Source organism: Heterostelium album, assembly GCF_000004825.1.
Source record: "Heterostelium album PN500 unplaced genomic scaffold PPL_scaffold6, whole genome shotgun sequence".
Lineage (NCBI taxonomy): Eukaryota > Evosea > Eumycetozoa > Acytosteliales > Acytosteliaceae > Heterostelium > Heterostelium album.
Window position 1 is genome coordinate 1,014,422 of NW_008805068.1, and position 16,048 is coordinate 1,030,469.

General features: G+C 31.7%; 7 protein-coding genes across 7 annotated transcripts; 3 read left to right on the plus strand and 4 right to left on the minus strand.

The window, feature by feature from the left end:
* Positions 1-368: 368 nt before the first annotated feature.
* Positions 369-2,410, plus strand: PPL_06981 (uncharacterized protein; the record flags this gene model as incomplete). Its single annotated transcript, XM_020577831.1, has 6 exons — positions 369-559; positions 625-823; positions 906-1,829; positions 1,903-2,057; positions 2,110-2,230; positions 2,294-2,410. The coding sequence occupies 6 exons, from the start codon at positions 369-371 to the stop codon at positions 2,408-2,410; spliced, it is 1,707 nt and encodes a 568-aa protein (XP_020432279.1).
* A 455-nt stretch (positions 2,411-2,865) lies between these two features.
* PPL_06982 (SANT/Myb-like DNA-binding domain-containing protein) lies at positions 2,866-7,828 on the minus strand (the record flags this gene model as incomplete). Its single annotated transcript, XM_020577832.1, has 3 exons — positions 2,866-5,115; positions 7,065-7,157; positions 7,739-7,828. 3 exons carry the CDS (start codon positions 7,826-7,828, stop codon positions 2,866-2,868), a joined length of 2,433 nt encoding a protein of 810 aa, XP_020432280.1.
* Positions 7,829-8,405: 577 nt separating this feature from the next.
* PPL_06983 (uncharacterized protein) lies at positions 8,406-9,189 on the plus strand (the record flags this gene model as incomplete). The annotated part of the gene is made up of 3 exons (XM_020577833.1): positions 8,406-8,662; positions 8,747-8,915; positions 8,998-9,189. The coding sequence occupies 3 exons, from the start codon at positions 8,406-8,408 to the stop codon at positions 9,187-9,189; spliced, it is 618 nt and encodes a 205-aa protein (XP_020432281.1).
* A 780-nt stretch (positions 9,190-9,969) lies between these two features.
* Positions 9,970-10,591, minus strand: PPL_06984 (uncharacterized protein; the record flags this gene model as incomplete). Its single annotated transcript, XM_020577834.1, has 2 exons — positions 9,970-9,991; positions 10,254-10,591. The coding sequence occupies 2 exons, from the start codon at positions 10,589-10,591 to the stop codon at positions 9,970-9,972; spliced, it is 360 nt and encodes a 119-aa protein (XP_020432282.1).
* Positions 10,592-11,015: 424 nt separating this feature from the next.
* PPL_06985 (uncharacterized protein) lies at positions 11,016-11,649 on the plus strand (the record flags this gene model as incomplete). The annotated part of the gene is made up of 2 exons (XM_020577835.1): positions 11,016-11,268; positions 11,606-11,649. The coding sequence occupies 2 exons, from the start codon at positions 11,016-11,018 to the stop codon at positions 11,647-11,649; spliced, it is 297 nt and encodes a 98-aa protein (XP_020432283.1).
* Positions 11,650-12,091: 442 nt separating this feature from the next.
* PPL_06986 (DEAD/DEAH box helicase) lies at positions 12,092-14,397 on the minus strand (the record flags this gene model as incomplete). The annotated part of the gene is made up of 2 exons (XM_020577836.1): positions 12,092-13,042; positions 13,129-14,397. 2 exons carry the CDS (start codon positions 14,395-14,397, stop codon positions 12,092-12,094), a joined length of 2,220 nt encoding a protein of 739 aa, XP_020432284.1.
* Positions 14,398-14,529: 132 nt separating this feature from the next.
* PPL_06987 (methionyl-trna synthetase beta subunit) lies at positions 14,530-15,908 on the minus strand (the record flags this gene model as incomplete). The annotated part of the gene is made up of 2 exons (XM_020577837.1): positions 14,530-15,661; positions 15,733-15,908. 2 exons carry the CDS (start codon positions 15,906-15,908, stop codon positions 14,530-14,532), a joined length of 1,308 nt encoding a protein of 435 aa, XP_020432285.1.
* Between the last annotated feature and the right edge of the window lie 140 nt (positions 15,909-16,048).

Below are 16,048 nucleotides of genomic sequence, written 5' to 3' on the forward strand. Positions count from 1 at the left end.
AAAAAAAAAAAAAAAAAACTTAAATAAAAACTTTTAATTATTCAGTACCAATCATTGATTTTCTAGAAAGATCTTGATAAAATTTTAAATTCTTAATTTCTAATAAATAATAGTCTTTGTTAATTAAAAAAAGATGATCAGTATTCTTGTTCAGCGCAGACGATGTAGAAGATTCAATTTTAATTCTAAAAATTTGTTGGAGGAGCTCCAAAAAAAAAAATCTTGATTCCACTCAAAGTATCTTGATTTTAAATTTTATCACCATAAATCATGATATTAAATAATTTCTAAAAATATCTTTTCTTTATATATCCATCTGAGAAACACTAAAAGATGATTATTCTTTAAAAACATAAATATTTATTATCATGAATAAATTAATAGTAGTTATCACTTTTTTAGTGTTTATTTCTCTGTGTGAGTCACACTCAGTCGATCACATCAATATCCCACCAAGATATGCAGATGTACAAAATCAAATTGCAAATGCCAATAGTTCAACTCTAGTTTGTACTTTAAGTATGAGAGTTAAATCCTGTCAAACTTCAAACAATCAAATGTATGTAGATTTATATAAAAATAAACTCTATCAGTAATTTAATTTTTTTTTTTTTTTCTAATCAGTCAATGCCCATCAGTTGCTCAATGTTTACAAGAGTTCTCTAAGAGTAAAGACTCTTATGGTAGCTTTGCTGTATCTATTCCAAACTTCTTATTTGATTCCTCATATCTATGCTCAGGTGTTGTAAGCGACTTTAACATCACTGGTGAGATCTTAATTTCCTCGGCCAATGGTGGAAACGTATACATTGATTGTAAAGAGGTAACTATTTAATATTCAACTAGGGTTTCAATTTAAAGTTACTAACCAATGATTTTTTTTTGTAATTATCTTTTTTTTTTAGTCACAATTCCTTGAAGTTACTTTAGTTGGACCAACTACCTTTGTACTCCAAGGTATTGATTTTATTGGATGTCATTCCCCTATCAATGGAGGATGCCTCAATATTATTAATCATAATGAATCGATATTGATAGAATCCTCTGTCTATGTTTATAATAGTAGCTCCAATGGAAATAGAGCAAACTACCAAGGTGGTTTCATCAATGCAGATGTTGGATACATTTCCATCTCCAACTCTACTTTTAATGAAAATAGTGCCATCTATGCCAGTAGAACCGGTGGTGGAGTTATCTATTGCTCTAATGGTACGGTCGATATTGAAAATTCTAATTTTACCAACAACAATGTTCAAGGTGCCAATGCCGGTGTAGTTTTCAGTGAGAACCTCCTTGTATCAAACTCGACATTCGACTCTAACTATGCTGGAACCAGTGGTGGTGCCTTTTATGTCAATGGATACACATCCATTCTCAACTCTGTCTTCACCTACAACAAGGTTTCATTGTCTGGTGGTGTCATCTATTCACCATATGGTATTATCTATATTACCAATTCATATTTCTCTGGAAACAATGCCAACAATGTAGGTTCTGTTATCTACGGAGGAAATATTACCATCGAAAACTCTAAATTCGAGGCCAACACTGGTGTTGCTGGTGGCGTTATCTATTCAACTTATCAAATGGAACTCCCAACTTTGATTTCAGTAAATAACTCTTTCTTCATTAACAATGAAGTCTATGAATCAGGTGCTGCTATTTATGCCTACTGTTCTGATCTAAACATCCAAAACACCGTATTCAGAGGTAACCAAGCTCAAAATGGAGGTGCGATTTATATTTCCAATAGCTACAGAGATTTAGAAATCAACGTTACCAGTTCCATCTTTGAAGACCAAACTGTATCTAAATCAGGTGGTGCAATTGTAAGAAATTTTCTATGACTTTATTATTTTTTGATACAAAAGACAATCAACTAACTGTTCATTTTAAAAAAAGTATATTTCTACACCGTACCCAGGTAATATCTATCTCAATTTGTTTGAATCTATATTTTTGAATAATGTTGCCAAGTCATATGCAGGTGGAATTTACTTCCAACAAGTCCCAATTTCTTTTATTGGTGGACTTTTTAATGGTTCAAGAAGTAGCGAGTAACTATTAATTTAGAACTTTTTTATATAATTTATACTAATTTTTTTATAGAATTCAATCAGGTACTTTCTACTCATTATCAACCACCAATATCAACATCGTTTCTTTCTCTAATATTAATGAAATTTCAGTAAACTATGTCCCATTCTATGATGAAGCTTATTTCTCAATGGTAATTACATAAATTTTTATACAGTAATCACCAACAAAATTTTCTAATTGTTTTTTAATTCAGCCAAAAGCACTTGGAGCATTTGGTCAGTGTGTTAAAGGTTACGCCACAATCGATGAATACGGTGATGTAATTAGTTGTAAATGCTACAGCGGTGGAAGTGGTCCACATTGCACATAATATTGTTAAAATCAATAAATATACTGCTCTTTGTTAAGATGATTAATTTTATGTATTTGTTTAGTTCCATTAAGTGACAAAGAAAAAAAATTTTAAAAATTTTCTTATGTTTTCAATTATTTCAGAATTATTCAGTCTACCTCTGCCACAATGATCATTGTGGTTGATCCGTTTTTCTTTCAATAAAACTATTTGACTCTAAAAAGTTCTCTGTCTTACACTTTTTTTTTTTTTTTTTTGTTCTAAACAAAATGACTCTGCGAGCACCAAATTGTGGGTAGACTAGTAAAAGTGACTATCTTTAAGATATTAATTTGGTTGCAGAATAACAAATAATATTTATTAAAAAAAATATAAATCAATCATATAGAGCAGTTTACTTAAAGCTAAATGATACTTGACTGATACACTGAGACTCTATTAAAAAATTAATATTAAGTTTGTTTATTAATAAGTTAATCGGATTTTCCATTCGATTTTTTTGGTCTTCTCTTTGGTTGAAAGGGAATGGAGTTGGTAAGTTGTTCACTTATCACTCTGAATCCATATGTCTGACCAGATGATTGTTGAGACGGACTTGAGTGTGGGTTGGGTGAAAGTGTCGGTGATGAATTTGACTCTGTTGTATAATGATTATTTATCGATTGTTGTAAATTCATCATTTGAAGTGGAATATTGGGGTTTTGTGGCTCGTTGGGTATAAAATAATATGGTTGATCTGAAGGTGATGGTATGGATGTTTTATTTCTTTTAATTGCTGGTTGTGATGCAGGGTGAAATTGGTGTTGTTGCTGTTGTTGGTGTTGAAAAGAGTGATGCTGGAATGGAATATAAGTAGGTGTTGTGTGGTGAATTGGAATCTGTGATGGATGGTGCTGATGTTGTTGTTGATGTTGGTGCTGATGTTGTTGATGTTGTGGTTGCTGGAGTGGATGGTGTTGATATACAGGTACTGGTTGTTGCAAAACGGGTGTTGTTATTGGATATCTTTGTGGAGGTGGTTGTTGATTCACAATGTAACCATGCTGATACCCTTCATAGTATGGTGGGGTGTTTTCATTACTGTTGTATCGGTGATATTGGATTGCTGGGGATTGCTGGTGATGATGTGGATATGGTTGTGGTAATAATTCCACTTTTTGTGAATATTGATGTTGTTGTTGCTGTTGTTGTTGATGTGGAATTTGTTGGTCATATTGAAAACTATCCTTTCTTTTTCTATCATTACTATTATTATTATTGTTATTTCTATCTGGTATACTATTATTAATATAATTATTGTTGTTGTTGCTGTTATTACTGTTGGAAGTGTTATTATTGTTTTGTTGTGAAGAAAAACTTGGAGTTGGTGTACTTGATGACCAACGATTCATCAAACGCATATACTTTTTACGGGTGGAAGTGACGGTTCTACCTAGTTCACTGGCGATCATACGCCAACGGTTCTCAGACTCTTTTGACTTGAAGGATTGTGGATCAAGTTTAAGGACCAGCTCTAGTAGCTGGCAACACTCTTCCTGAGACCATAGCTTACGTGATGAAACAGGATGCTCTCCTACACCATTGTTTGAGGAACCATACTTTTGGCTCTGCTTTTGTGACTGTCTATCATCATCAGAATCATAGTTTCCAGCAGGTATTGAATCCAATTCACCACTTGAACCACCTTCATCTCCCATCACGAACTGATAAATATTATTTCCATTTGTATCGTTTTGATTGGTATTATTACTGTTATTACTACTATTACTATTGATATTACTATTATTTGTGTTACTAGTAGACATAGACTGTTTGTCCTCTTGAATTGGTGGTGAAGAAGTTGGTGAAACTAAAAAATTTCCATTCATAATTGAATTTAAAACCATTTCATTTTGTGTTCCTTTGTTTTTGTTGGTATTGTTGGAGTTGTTGTTGTTATTATGATTATTAGTTAGGTTGGAGCTTGAAATTGAGTTGGTATTTAAAATAGAGTTTGGATTTGAGTTGTTGCTGTTGGGATTATTATTTACTAAAAAACTATTGTTAATAAAACTCTTGGCGAGTTGACTGAAATTTAGGTCCTCCTCTTTATCTTTTGTATTTAATGAGTTTGTCTTGGTTGGAAGTGGAGGAAGTGATGATGTTAAATCTGGATGGCAAAACGTTGATCCTGTGATGGGTGAGGAAGACGTAGAACTGTTTTGTGGGGCAGTGCTAGATACATTGGGAGATGCTGATGAAGATCCAATTGAAAGTTGTGGCGCCATTGACGATGGAGAATAACCACTACCAGTTCCATTGGTTGCAGTTGATACAGAGGCTTTACTACTGGTAGTGCTACTGTTTCCGGTGGTGGTGCTGCTGCGGTCACTGTAGTTGGTGACAGAGATTATTGTAGAATTTAATGGACTACCGATGCTACCTCCAGAATGCGATGTCTCTGGTTGGTTTGAATCATTTTCAGAGGAGGAGTGTAAAGAATTACCAAACAATAGACCAGAAGTAGAATTGTTTAAAGAGGGTGCTGGTAGTGGCTTCTTTAGAGAGTGTTTGGATAGTGGATCATCACCACTGTTGCTGAGCATCCTTAGATGATCAAAGTCTATTTCACTATCCTTTCCATTGTTCTTTAGAATATGATTGCCATTGCGATTATTATCCGTCGACGATGATGAATTCTGATCTGCACAGAGTAGACCACCAATTTTCATTAAATCAGACATCTAACAAACTAAACAACCAGCTTAAAAAAAAATGATATTGAAATTGAATTATATATATATTTCTTTTATTTCTAATCCTAATATTATTAATAAGAAAATTAATTAAAAATTAATTGGTTTGTGCTCTTTTTTGAGATAAATAAATATAGTTTGATATTGATAGATTAATAATATTATTATTACAAATAAATAAATAAATAAATAAAATGAACAAATGAATGAAGGGAACTAAACTACTACTAATGGATGATTGGGTGTAGATTGTCAGTTGTTTGTTTCGAAATCCAATCCATTGGATCTGTCAATCGAAACAAAGTCAAGCAGCACCACCACCACAACCACCTATGGTAAAAAAAAATACAAAATATTATTTTAATAATCTCAAAGCGGCATAGAGGTGTGTATGATTGTTTCTTTAAAGAGAAAAGAAATTTTATCAAACTATTAATTAGTTGATTAATAATATCATGGGTGGTGTCTGATAATACGGTTGATCAGCCTATCATTGAATAAGAGGCAAAAAAAAACAAAAAAAAAAAAAAGTAAAAGGAGACAAACAGAAACGAGCGATCGTAGACCATGTCTCTCTGGGTCAAAGTGTGGTGTGTTGGTTTTGGATTTGGAGATTTTGTGGACCACACTGCTTGCAAGGAGATAGAACAAATCGTTCAAAAAAAAAAAAAAAAAAAAAAGAAATATAATAAAAATAGTTTGAGGTGGTTCATATGAATCTAAAAAAAAATGAAAAAAAAAAACTATGTTCAAAAAAAATAGATAGATGGTTTGATTTAAGGACACATGTGGAGTCATAAGGGGGTGACATGGTTTTGTTGTGATGTAGTTTTGTATATTATTTTTTTGAACTAGGTCCCGATAAGGAATTTCCTTTTGTTTTCATTTTTTTTTGTTTTTTTTTACATTTTCATATCAACAAGATTTGAATAAACGATTTGATTGGATCATCATTGTCAAACATACATACAAATGGTTAGTTTGTCAATCAAATGATCAAATTTCACGGGTGAAAAAAAAAAAAAAAAGTTGAATAATTATGATTTGCCGCAAATCATGCATGGACTTTTGTTTTTGAAAAGGTACCGAGCACAATTGAAATATGTGGCACCCTCTTAGGGTCTGTGTGAAAAAAATATGAACAAAATATTTTAAAAATACACTAATTTCAAAGATTGAGGGTTTTTTTTATGGGGATTTGATTTTAGACTATTGAACTTTGATTTATTGATGTAATTTTTGGTTTTTGAAAGATTTTTTAGAATTTGGCAAGAAAAAAAACACCCAAAGTGGTAAAAATTAACAAAAATTGATTAATTTAATTAATTCATTTTAAAGCTTTTTAGTTTTTGGTGAGGGATCAACAAAAAAAAAAAAAACAAATTACGAAATGTTACAAAAAAATAAAATAAAAAAAAATCATGTTTGTTTTTAAAAAGTTATTTTGATATTGATGCTTACCTTTTGAATAGAATTCTATTAAATTTTAACTAAATATTATTATTATAATTGTTACTATTATAACTTGTGTAGTGTTACAGTTTATACAAAAAAAAAGTGATGGTTTTTCTATTTCTATTTTCTTTTCTTTTTTTTTTTTTTGATTAATTGAAGTTGTCAAAGTAGTGTTTGGTAAGTGGTATTACTAAATATTTAAAGAGATTAGGGTTTTTATATCTATGTGGTTGTGTGTTGAATCTTATTTGAAACAAATACTAGACTAGTGTGAAATGAGTGCAAAGTTTGAATAGGTTATTTTTATGGAACTGTTGTTGATCAATTTATTGTGTATATATATCTAATAAATACATCTAAACAACATTTGGTTGTAATTGGTTACTGAGTTTAAACAAAAAAAAAGTGAAAAATAAATAAAGAAATTAAAATAAATAAAGAGTTGTTGGTTGGTTGGTTTTTTTTTTATTTGTTGTAATTACTTTGGTGTTGTAATCTTTTGTTATTTGTGATAAAATGGATGCTAAATTTGATGTTTTTTGATTGAAACCAGAAGAAATTAGTTGGTTATTAAACTAAAACAAATTGAAAGTGTTACAATAGTAGTCCTATTTTATTTCAACTTATATGAGACAAAAACAAACAGAAGAACTAAAGAAGGATGGGTGTTTGTTTATTGCTATATTGTTGTTGTTGTTGTTGCCGCAGTGGCTGTTGTTGTTGTTGAACTCACTCTCTGAGGTTGGAAATTAATTCATTCACAACACCTCTCTCCTCTCACATGACAACCACAGGAACAAGTAAAAAAATAAAAATAAAAAGAAAAAATAAAAAAAACCAAAACAAAAAACCTTACTAATAATGGTAATAACCATAAAAAAGGTGTTGTTGACTTGTCGAGAGATTAAATGTCAGAGTTGTGGTGGTAAAATTGTTTGAGATTAAATCAATCCATCAGTCATTCTCACACACACCTTCCAAGGTCATTTCACTAAATAAAATTGATTAATTGAAAAAAAACTGTTTTTCGTCATTTTTGTGACAGTTTTTTTTTTCTTTTTTAATATTTAACAACCAAAACACAACATCATTGAATGTGTGGCATCCACACTCTGTATTTAAATATGGTGTTTGTTTGTGTATTTGTGGAATTAACACCAAGAACTGAACTTATCTCTTGTTTTGTGATCCAATAGGTTCGACACCCATGCCTTGTTATTCTTTGATGAAGTACTTTTGCGAACATTATTATTAGTTTATGACCTAAACGAATGAATGTAATTACACCACCCACACAACAAACACACACTAGTATCAATAAAATAAAAATAAAAAAATAGAAAACAAATGTAAACAGCAATATTGTTTGATGATCCAATTTGACCATTGATCTTAAAAATTGCTTATCAATGACGATCACCAATCCAGAACTACTTGATCATAAAGATAGATCAATCAACAACCACCACCACTGGTGGTTTTTGATTTTGATGTTTTATTGCAGTTATTATTCTTTTCCTTTCTTAGATAGATTCAATGAATGTATGAATGTTTTAAATCAAATTTGACTGAATGACCTCCTATGATTCATTGTTAAAAAGAAATACAAAAAATAAAAAAAAAAGGAAAAAAAAAAGTAAGTTTGGTTTTTCTACTCCTTCCATTTGGTGGAAATGATCAAAGGAGGGGCGTTTTCAAAAACTATTCTTTAATTCTGAATATTAAAACTAGAGAGATATTAAAGATATATATATATTGTTAACTTCTTCATTCAGAAAAGTCAAATTCACACAACTCTGACTTGATCTCAAGCATGCTGAACAATGAAAACAAACTGCAATGTAGTTGGTGATAGCAGTGGAGACAATCCGAATAATAACAATAATCATGACCAACGTAACGATGATGGAAAGAAATTGGTTCAATTAAATAGTGTCAAAAATACAATAAACTTTAACATTTATCACAATGAATCATCGAACATCATACTGCTACTTAATGAAATCGCAACTTTAACAGATCAGAGTGATGATCAAACACAAAGATCTAATGTACCAAAACACATTAAAACTATTGGGTCGTAAGTTAGTTAATGAATATTCATTTCATAAGAATAATAATATTAATCGAAAAGATAACTACCTCTTAACATTACTTTCATTAGATTATTGGTATCAGATACACTTTTGAGTCTTGCTCTAGTGATTTACAATGGATATCGACTGGTCATTGACTTTAAACAGTACAGTGAAGGAAGAATGCCATTTTTAACTAATTCACTTCATCATTTCATTGGAGAATTAACTTTTATTGATACGATTAGTGTTGAATTGGTAAGTAAGATTATTCTTTGTACATTATATTGATGTATGTATGTTCTAATAATGATTTTTTTTTTAATTGATTTATAAACAGAGAGAAAGAATCATCAAATTCTTTGTAAATAATAATATATCATATGTAGGTGGTAAAGACGATGGAATATTAATAGAAACAGTCATTCTAAAAGCAAGACTATTTAAAAATATTGACACCATGGATACCAATCTGTTTGAGTCAGCACTATTGCTAAAAAGAAAGTTTCAATCTTTTTTAGAAACAATTTAAATGTCTGTCATATCTATATCAATCTTTTCAGATGTCTAGATTATATAGATATCGATTGTATTAAACACCCCCGCTGGTGAGTACAACACCAAAATTTTCATTCAACCAAACCCACACATTATCTGAAAATTATAATGTAAGTTTTCAATTAATAAATTCAATTATATTCTACAAGATATTAATAAATATTTATTTTATGTATTTTAGAATGATAATAAATAAAAGTACATTGTTATTCGTCATGGTGTTGACTGCTTTCATTTTTTGCTTTTGCCTGGAAGTAGTTAGCTCAGATCACATTGAGTGTTTCGGACAATTAAGAAAATGTAGAAGTTCAAAGAGTTTTTGCCACAAACAATATGCTAATTGTATTGCCCAAAACTTTTAATAGCAATACCAACCCGGCAATACACAACAGTAGCTAAATAAAACAATAAATAGACTATAGGAATAATCCCATCATTAAAGTTTCATTCCAAAACTCGTTCGTTTTTAAATGCTGCTTATTTTTCGAATTTAGTTTTTTTATTTTTGTCGTGTTTGGCAAAATAGATTTTGGATGATGATAACCACTGATCGTCTAATGAGCTCTGCCTAGGTTGGCTAGGCTTTGATATCAAATTCTCATACAATCACCTTCGAGATTGGTTTCTGATCAAAAAACTACAAACATTTTATCTTTTTTTTTTGTTTTTTTTTTGTTTGACAGTGACGAACTTTGCAGAATCTTTGGTCATACTATTCACAAGACAACACTGTGTTTGTATGTTCTATTAAAACTTAATAAATCTTATCTTTATTGCTTAAAAAAAAAAAAAAGAAGTAAGCTCTGTATTCACGAGATTCCACGTTGATAATAATGCATTACAATGTTGTACTGAGTCAGTCAAGTATCATTTAACTATTTGTGAAACTATTTAGGGGTGATGATTGATTTTTACATATATTTACTGGTTCTGTACCATTCTATCTCTGTGGTTTATGAGATCTATTATATCTATGATATTCATTTAGTATATGATAATCGATAGGATTTTTGATAATAAACTAATAAATAAACTTACTCTCTTTCAGATATCTCCTGAAGTCTAAGTTTCTTGTCTTCTTCTTCTAGTTTCTTTGATTTGACTTTGATAGCTTCTTGTCTGTATTCCTCTTGCTCTAGTTCGAGTATAGAAGGTGCATCATCTCTTCTAAAGCCTAGCCAACTGCTCCATTGTACCGGTATGATACGAGGATTTGGCACACCATCGTAAAACTCTATAGTTCTTTTCTCTTTTCCCTCAAAGTAGTGTTTGTAGTATCTATTGCTAAGTTTATCTTGACCAACCAATTCTTTTGATCTCAAATTAAATCTATCAAGTAGATTCTTAAAGTGATGTACTGCTGTTCTTCCACTCATAATTATTGTCAAGGAATATAAATATTGTTGCTAGTGGTTGTGTTAGTACCACGTTTTGTTGAATTTGAATCAGATAAATGATAAAAAAAAATGAAAAAAGATATGCTTACAAAGGGGGTTTTCTTTATTTTAAAGGTAAAATTTTAATTTTTTTAAATTAATTTTTTATTTTTTATAGTAATTGCTTTAAAGTTTGTAAAAACCAATCAATCAATCAAAAAAAATAATAAAATAATGTTTGCACCTTTTTAATTGACACCCATTAATCCATTAATTCATCAATATTTATTTTTAAAATATAAAACGTCACACACAACAGCAATAGATTTTGATGGTCTTATCTTTGGAAATACATTTTTATTTATGAAATTAATTAGAGTAGTTGGTAAAATAATTAATTGATTTAAATAGATATAGATAGATAATGGCAAAATCATCGATTGATATATATGAAAAATTACATGACTATGAAAATGCAGAGGAGATGTCTCAAATGTTAGGTGGTGGCGGTGGTGGTGGTGCCAATCAGGATCGAGTAGCTAATGAGTACGAACACGATCCAGCGTTTGGACCACTACCAATCTTTTTCTATCCGAATCAATTTACAAAGTACAGTCAGTTGTTGACTGCAACCGATCCACTATCTGTTGCTCTTTTAACAGCTACTTTAACCATAGGTAAATAGTCAATAGATATGTCATTTTAAGACAAAATCCCTTTGGTTTATTTCTAATAATAATATTTTCTAATAACAACAACAATAGGTGATGTCGAATTTTATGAAGCAACCATATTATTTATTCTTTTCAATTTTACTATATTATTTGGTCGTCATTTGATTCTACTGGAATTGGATCTGACAAGTTATGTCCGAAAAAAGCTGTATTGCGGAAGTAGTTTCAAAGCATTGCTAAAAGTTAGTTTTACACATGGAAACGGTGCTCGAATCAGAGACCTGACTATTCTCACACTTTTCGGAATTGGTGGACGTCTTTTATATCTATCATATACTAGCAGTCTTGGAACAACCAATTGGCGATTCTATAACATGTTTTTAGTTTCATGTATTGCTCTGCTTCTATCATTCTTCCAACTGTATGCCTATATCTATTGTTTGTGGTGCGTAAAGATACCACAGGAAACAGAGCGTCGATTGATGCCACACAAACAACGTCACCATCCTGCACGACTACAAGTTGGTACCGTTCTACTGGAGCGTAAGTATTCGCGAACTCTCTGTGAAGAGCTAGCGCAAAAGCACAATGTCCACATCATCTGGATGAAACAAAACCTTTTTAAACCCAACAAACAAATTAAAAATCCCCATGAGAGTATATATAATACTCAATCCATACCATTCTCAAATCCATTCCCATTACATAAACATATCAATTAATAATAATTATTATTATTTAATTAATCAATTTTAACGAATAATAATAAAAAAATAAAACAACGTTGTTATATGTATGTTATTTTTAAAAAACATATTGATTTTGTTTATTGATGATCTAAATCACTGTTATCATTTGTGTTGTTGAACTTTGAGTTAAATATACTATCTTTGATATTCTTCTTTTCCTGTCGCTTTGTCATGATCTTTGATGGCGCAAATACCTTTTTGTTGGCTGGACGTATTCCAACACCTTTGGATCTTGCCGATTGCTTATCGAATTGGCTGACAACTTCTTCGTATCTACCATCACCAAAGTCAGTGAGTGGTGGCAGCTCGACAATCTCTCCTTTCCTATCGATCTTCAACTTTGCCAACATACGATTCGATATCTTGGCATTGGGATTGATTCTAACTCTTGGCAGTCCTTGTCTAGTCATAGGTCCATCGATCTTCTCCAGCATGTTTCTCTTTAGGAGTATCTGTAGTACCGACTTTCTTTCCAATCGATCTTGATGTCTCTTTTCATCGTCAACCTTATCAACGAGTGGTTCACTTTCACCATCGACATGGCCTTCCTCCTCTTCACTACCGTCAGCAACATCATCTTCTTTCCATGGTCCAGGTATCTTTGAGTAGTTTATCTGTTTCGACAAGAGCTTCTCAATGTTCTTAATGAGATGTTGTTCATTCAGTCCAACGACACGCTGACCAACTTCAAATACCAACTTCTCTTTCGATACGAAGCTGAGTGAGAATCCCTCTTTTCCTTGACGACCTACTCTACCGACACGATGAACATAGTCCTCCGATACGTGAGGAACGTCAAAGTTGACAACAGCATCCAAATCTTCGATATCGATACCACGTGCCATAACATCGGTTGCAACAATCACCTGGAATTCATTACCATCTTTGAATTGTTGTACCGTTTCCACTCTCTTTGCTAGCGACATATCAGCATGAATTGGTAATGCCTTAATACCTTCCTCTCCCAACGATTTAACTAAATTATCAACTCTTTGTTGTGTTCTTGCAAATATCAATACTTTTGAATTCTATTTTTATTAAAAGTGAAATATAGAAAAGTTAATTAGTATATATTAGTTTGTATGTTTCTTTAGATAAACTAGTTAATATTTACCTTTAAAGATGTTTTTCCACCTCTTCTAAAGAAATATAAAAGTAAACTACGTTTCTTACGATGATCTATCAGGTAGAAGTGTTGACGAACTTCTTTTGGTGGTTGTAGATCTTTGTTGAAATTCTCCATGATGTGATATGGTGAGAAACGCGTTATTAGGTCATTGTGTTTCTCAAAGTTGATGGTTGCAGAGAACAAAGCAGTTTGCATTCCATTTCTGTTTTTATGAGCGATGAGTGGCATCGAATCGAATATCTGTTTGACATCCGGGAAGAATCCATAGTTGAAGAGTTTATCGAATTCATCGAGTACCGTCATGTGCACTTGACGCAGACTGAGATTACCTTTACTGAGTTGCTGTAGAATGGCACCTGTAGTTCCAACTAAAATATCGACACCGCTCTTTATCTTTTTCTCCTGAGTGAACTCACCGACTCCACCGAATATATTTACAATCCTAATGCCATCCATATACTTTGAGAGTTGTTCAATGTGTTCTGTCACCTGAATGGCCAACTCTTTACTTGGAACAATAACCAATCCAATTGGATCAAATCGATTCAACTCTTTTGTATTAATAATTGGGATTTTTAATTTTGTTGTTGTTGTTTGAATAACTACTTCCGCCTGACCATTTTCCTCTTCTTCTTCTTCTGCATCTACTTCTTTATCTTCTTTTTGTTGTTGATTATTATCTTCTTTATTTATATTATTATTTATGATGTTTTGTTTTACTGTATTGACAATATGTAGTAGTGGAATTGAATATGCAGCAGTCTTTCCATTTCCAGTCTTTGAAGATGCCAGTACGTTTCTGTTATCTAGTATATGTGGAATGATTGCAGTTTGAATATCGGTTGGCTTTACCCAATCTGTATCTTGAATGGCTTTCCACAGAGGTTCTTCCACTCTATCTTTAATCTTTCTCCAAAATCTGTTTTGTTCTTTGTGAAATAGTTCATCAATCGATACCGAACCATCTTTATTATTTTTTACTCTTATATTATTGAAATCTGATTTTGTACAATAAGTGTTGTTAAAACTATTATTATTATTATTATTATTATTATTATTAAAAGTACCTATATTATTACTATATCTATTATTAAATAAACTACTTGTATTTACTATATTATTATTATTAACACCAACATTGCTATTATTAATACTACTATATTTAAAAGGTAATGACAATTGTGTAATTGAACATTTTAAGTTTAAACTAGAAAATGTAGTTGATCTACTTATATATCTATATAAGCCACTCATCGCTACAATCAATGATCAATCATCTAATGAGTAATTTAACACATCCCTAAAATAGTTAAAAAAAAAAAACGAAGTGAAACACATAAAAATTTGTCGTTTTTTCATTTTTTTTAATAAATATTTAATCGATGATTATATTTCATTTGCTTTTATTTTGTTTCTATAGGTTTCCATTATTCTTGCCATTGCTCTAAGATTATGTTGTGTTGCAAGTGTGTAAAATATTTGTTCGTTTGATTTGTAGAGATGATGAATATAGGCTTTAGAGTAGTTTGTGCATGTCGGACAATCGCATGTCTTGTCGATTGGTTCATCGTGTTTTGTTTTGTATTCGCTTTTTGTAATGAGGAATCTTGTGTTGTCCTGTAGGATAAGTGCACCGTGACGTGCTGCTCTCGTGGGATAACTAGAGTCGAATGTATCGATACCCAACGGCATCAATCTCTCTATCGATTCCAAGTCGCCGATGCCAAGTAGATGATTGGGTCGCTCTCTGGGCAGCAACGGCATCAGCTGATTCAAGAGATGATGCATTTCATCACGATCCTTTCCAATCGATCCACCGATTGCCATTCCGTCGAATGGGAGACTCGAGAGATACTCTGTGCTCTGCTTTCTCAGTTCCATATCGACACCTCCGTGAATAACAGCATAGATAGCTTGCTTTCTCGGATCGGCAAGATGTGCCAGTAGCGACTGTGCTTCCCAGTGGTGAGTACGATGAAGAGAGTCACGAACTCGCTGTGCATCCAAGTGGTAGGGTGGTAGCTCGTCGAACGGAATGATAATATCGGCACCCAATTGCTTTTGATAGCGAATCGATGTCTCTGGTGTCAAGAGAATTCGTGATGCTGTTTTATAGCTTTTGAAAGCAACACCTTGGTCGGTGATCGATTCGATCGAACCCGGATATTGTTTTCCAGACATTCCTTTCAATTCCCGCTTTGTCAACTCTAGTGATCTCACATTAATGTCACTCTCATCGATTGGAGTTGACTCTGCGTCGATTGGCATCGATTGATCTCTGTCGGGATGTCCCATACTGAATACTTGGAAACCACCACTGTCTGTAATGATAGGACCGTTGTAGTTGATAAACTTATGTAATCCACCGACTCTCTCGATTAAATCCAGATCTGCATTCACCAACATATGATAGGTATTTACAAACATTAGCTGTGTTCCTTGTTTTCTAGTGGTTTGTGGATCGACAAACTTTATTGATCCAACCGTTGCAACGGGAACAAAGTTTGGTGTTTCTATACTATTCTAATATTCAATAATAGTTGTTATTAATAATAAAACAAAAACACAAAGAATAAGAAACAAACTTACATTCCATTAGGAGTTGTAATATTGGTTACTCTAGCACTCGATTTTTTTGACTGATGAATCACATTGAATTTAAAGTGATCTTGTTTTATGATTGGAAACTCTGATGGATCTCTCAAAGGTTGAGTGTAAAGACTATTTTTTTTTGATCTTAGTAAACAACTTGATACTCTGAACATTATTATTAAAATCGAATATTATTCATTAGTTGTTTGGAATAGTAAGTAATTTTGATGAATGAAAAAACGAAACTAGATTTTTTTTTTTTGTTTTTTTAATTTTTTTCTTTTTATTATTTTAGTTCATTTACAATAATAAA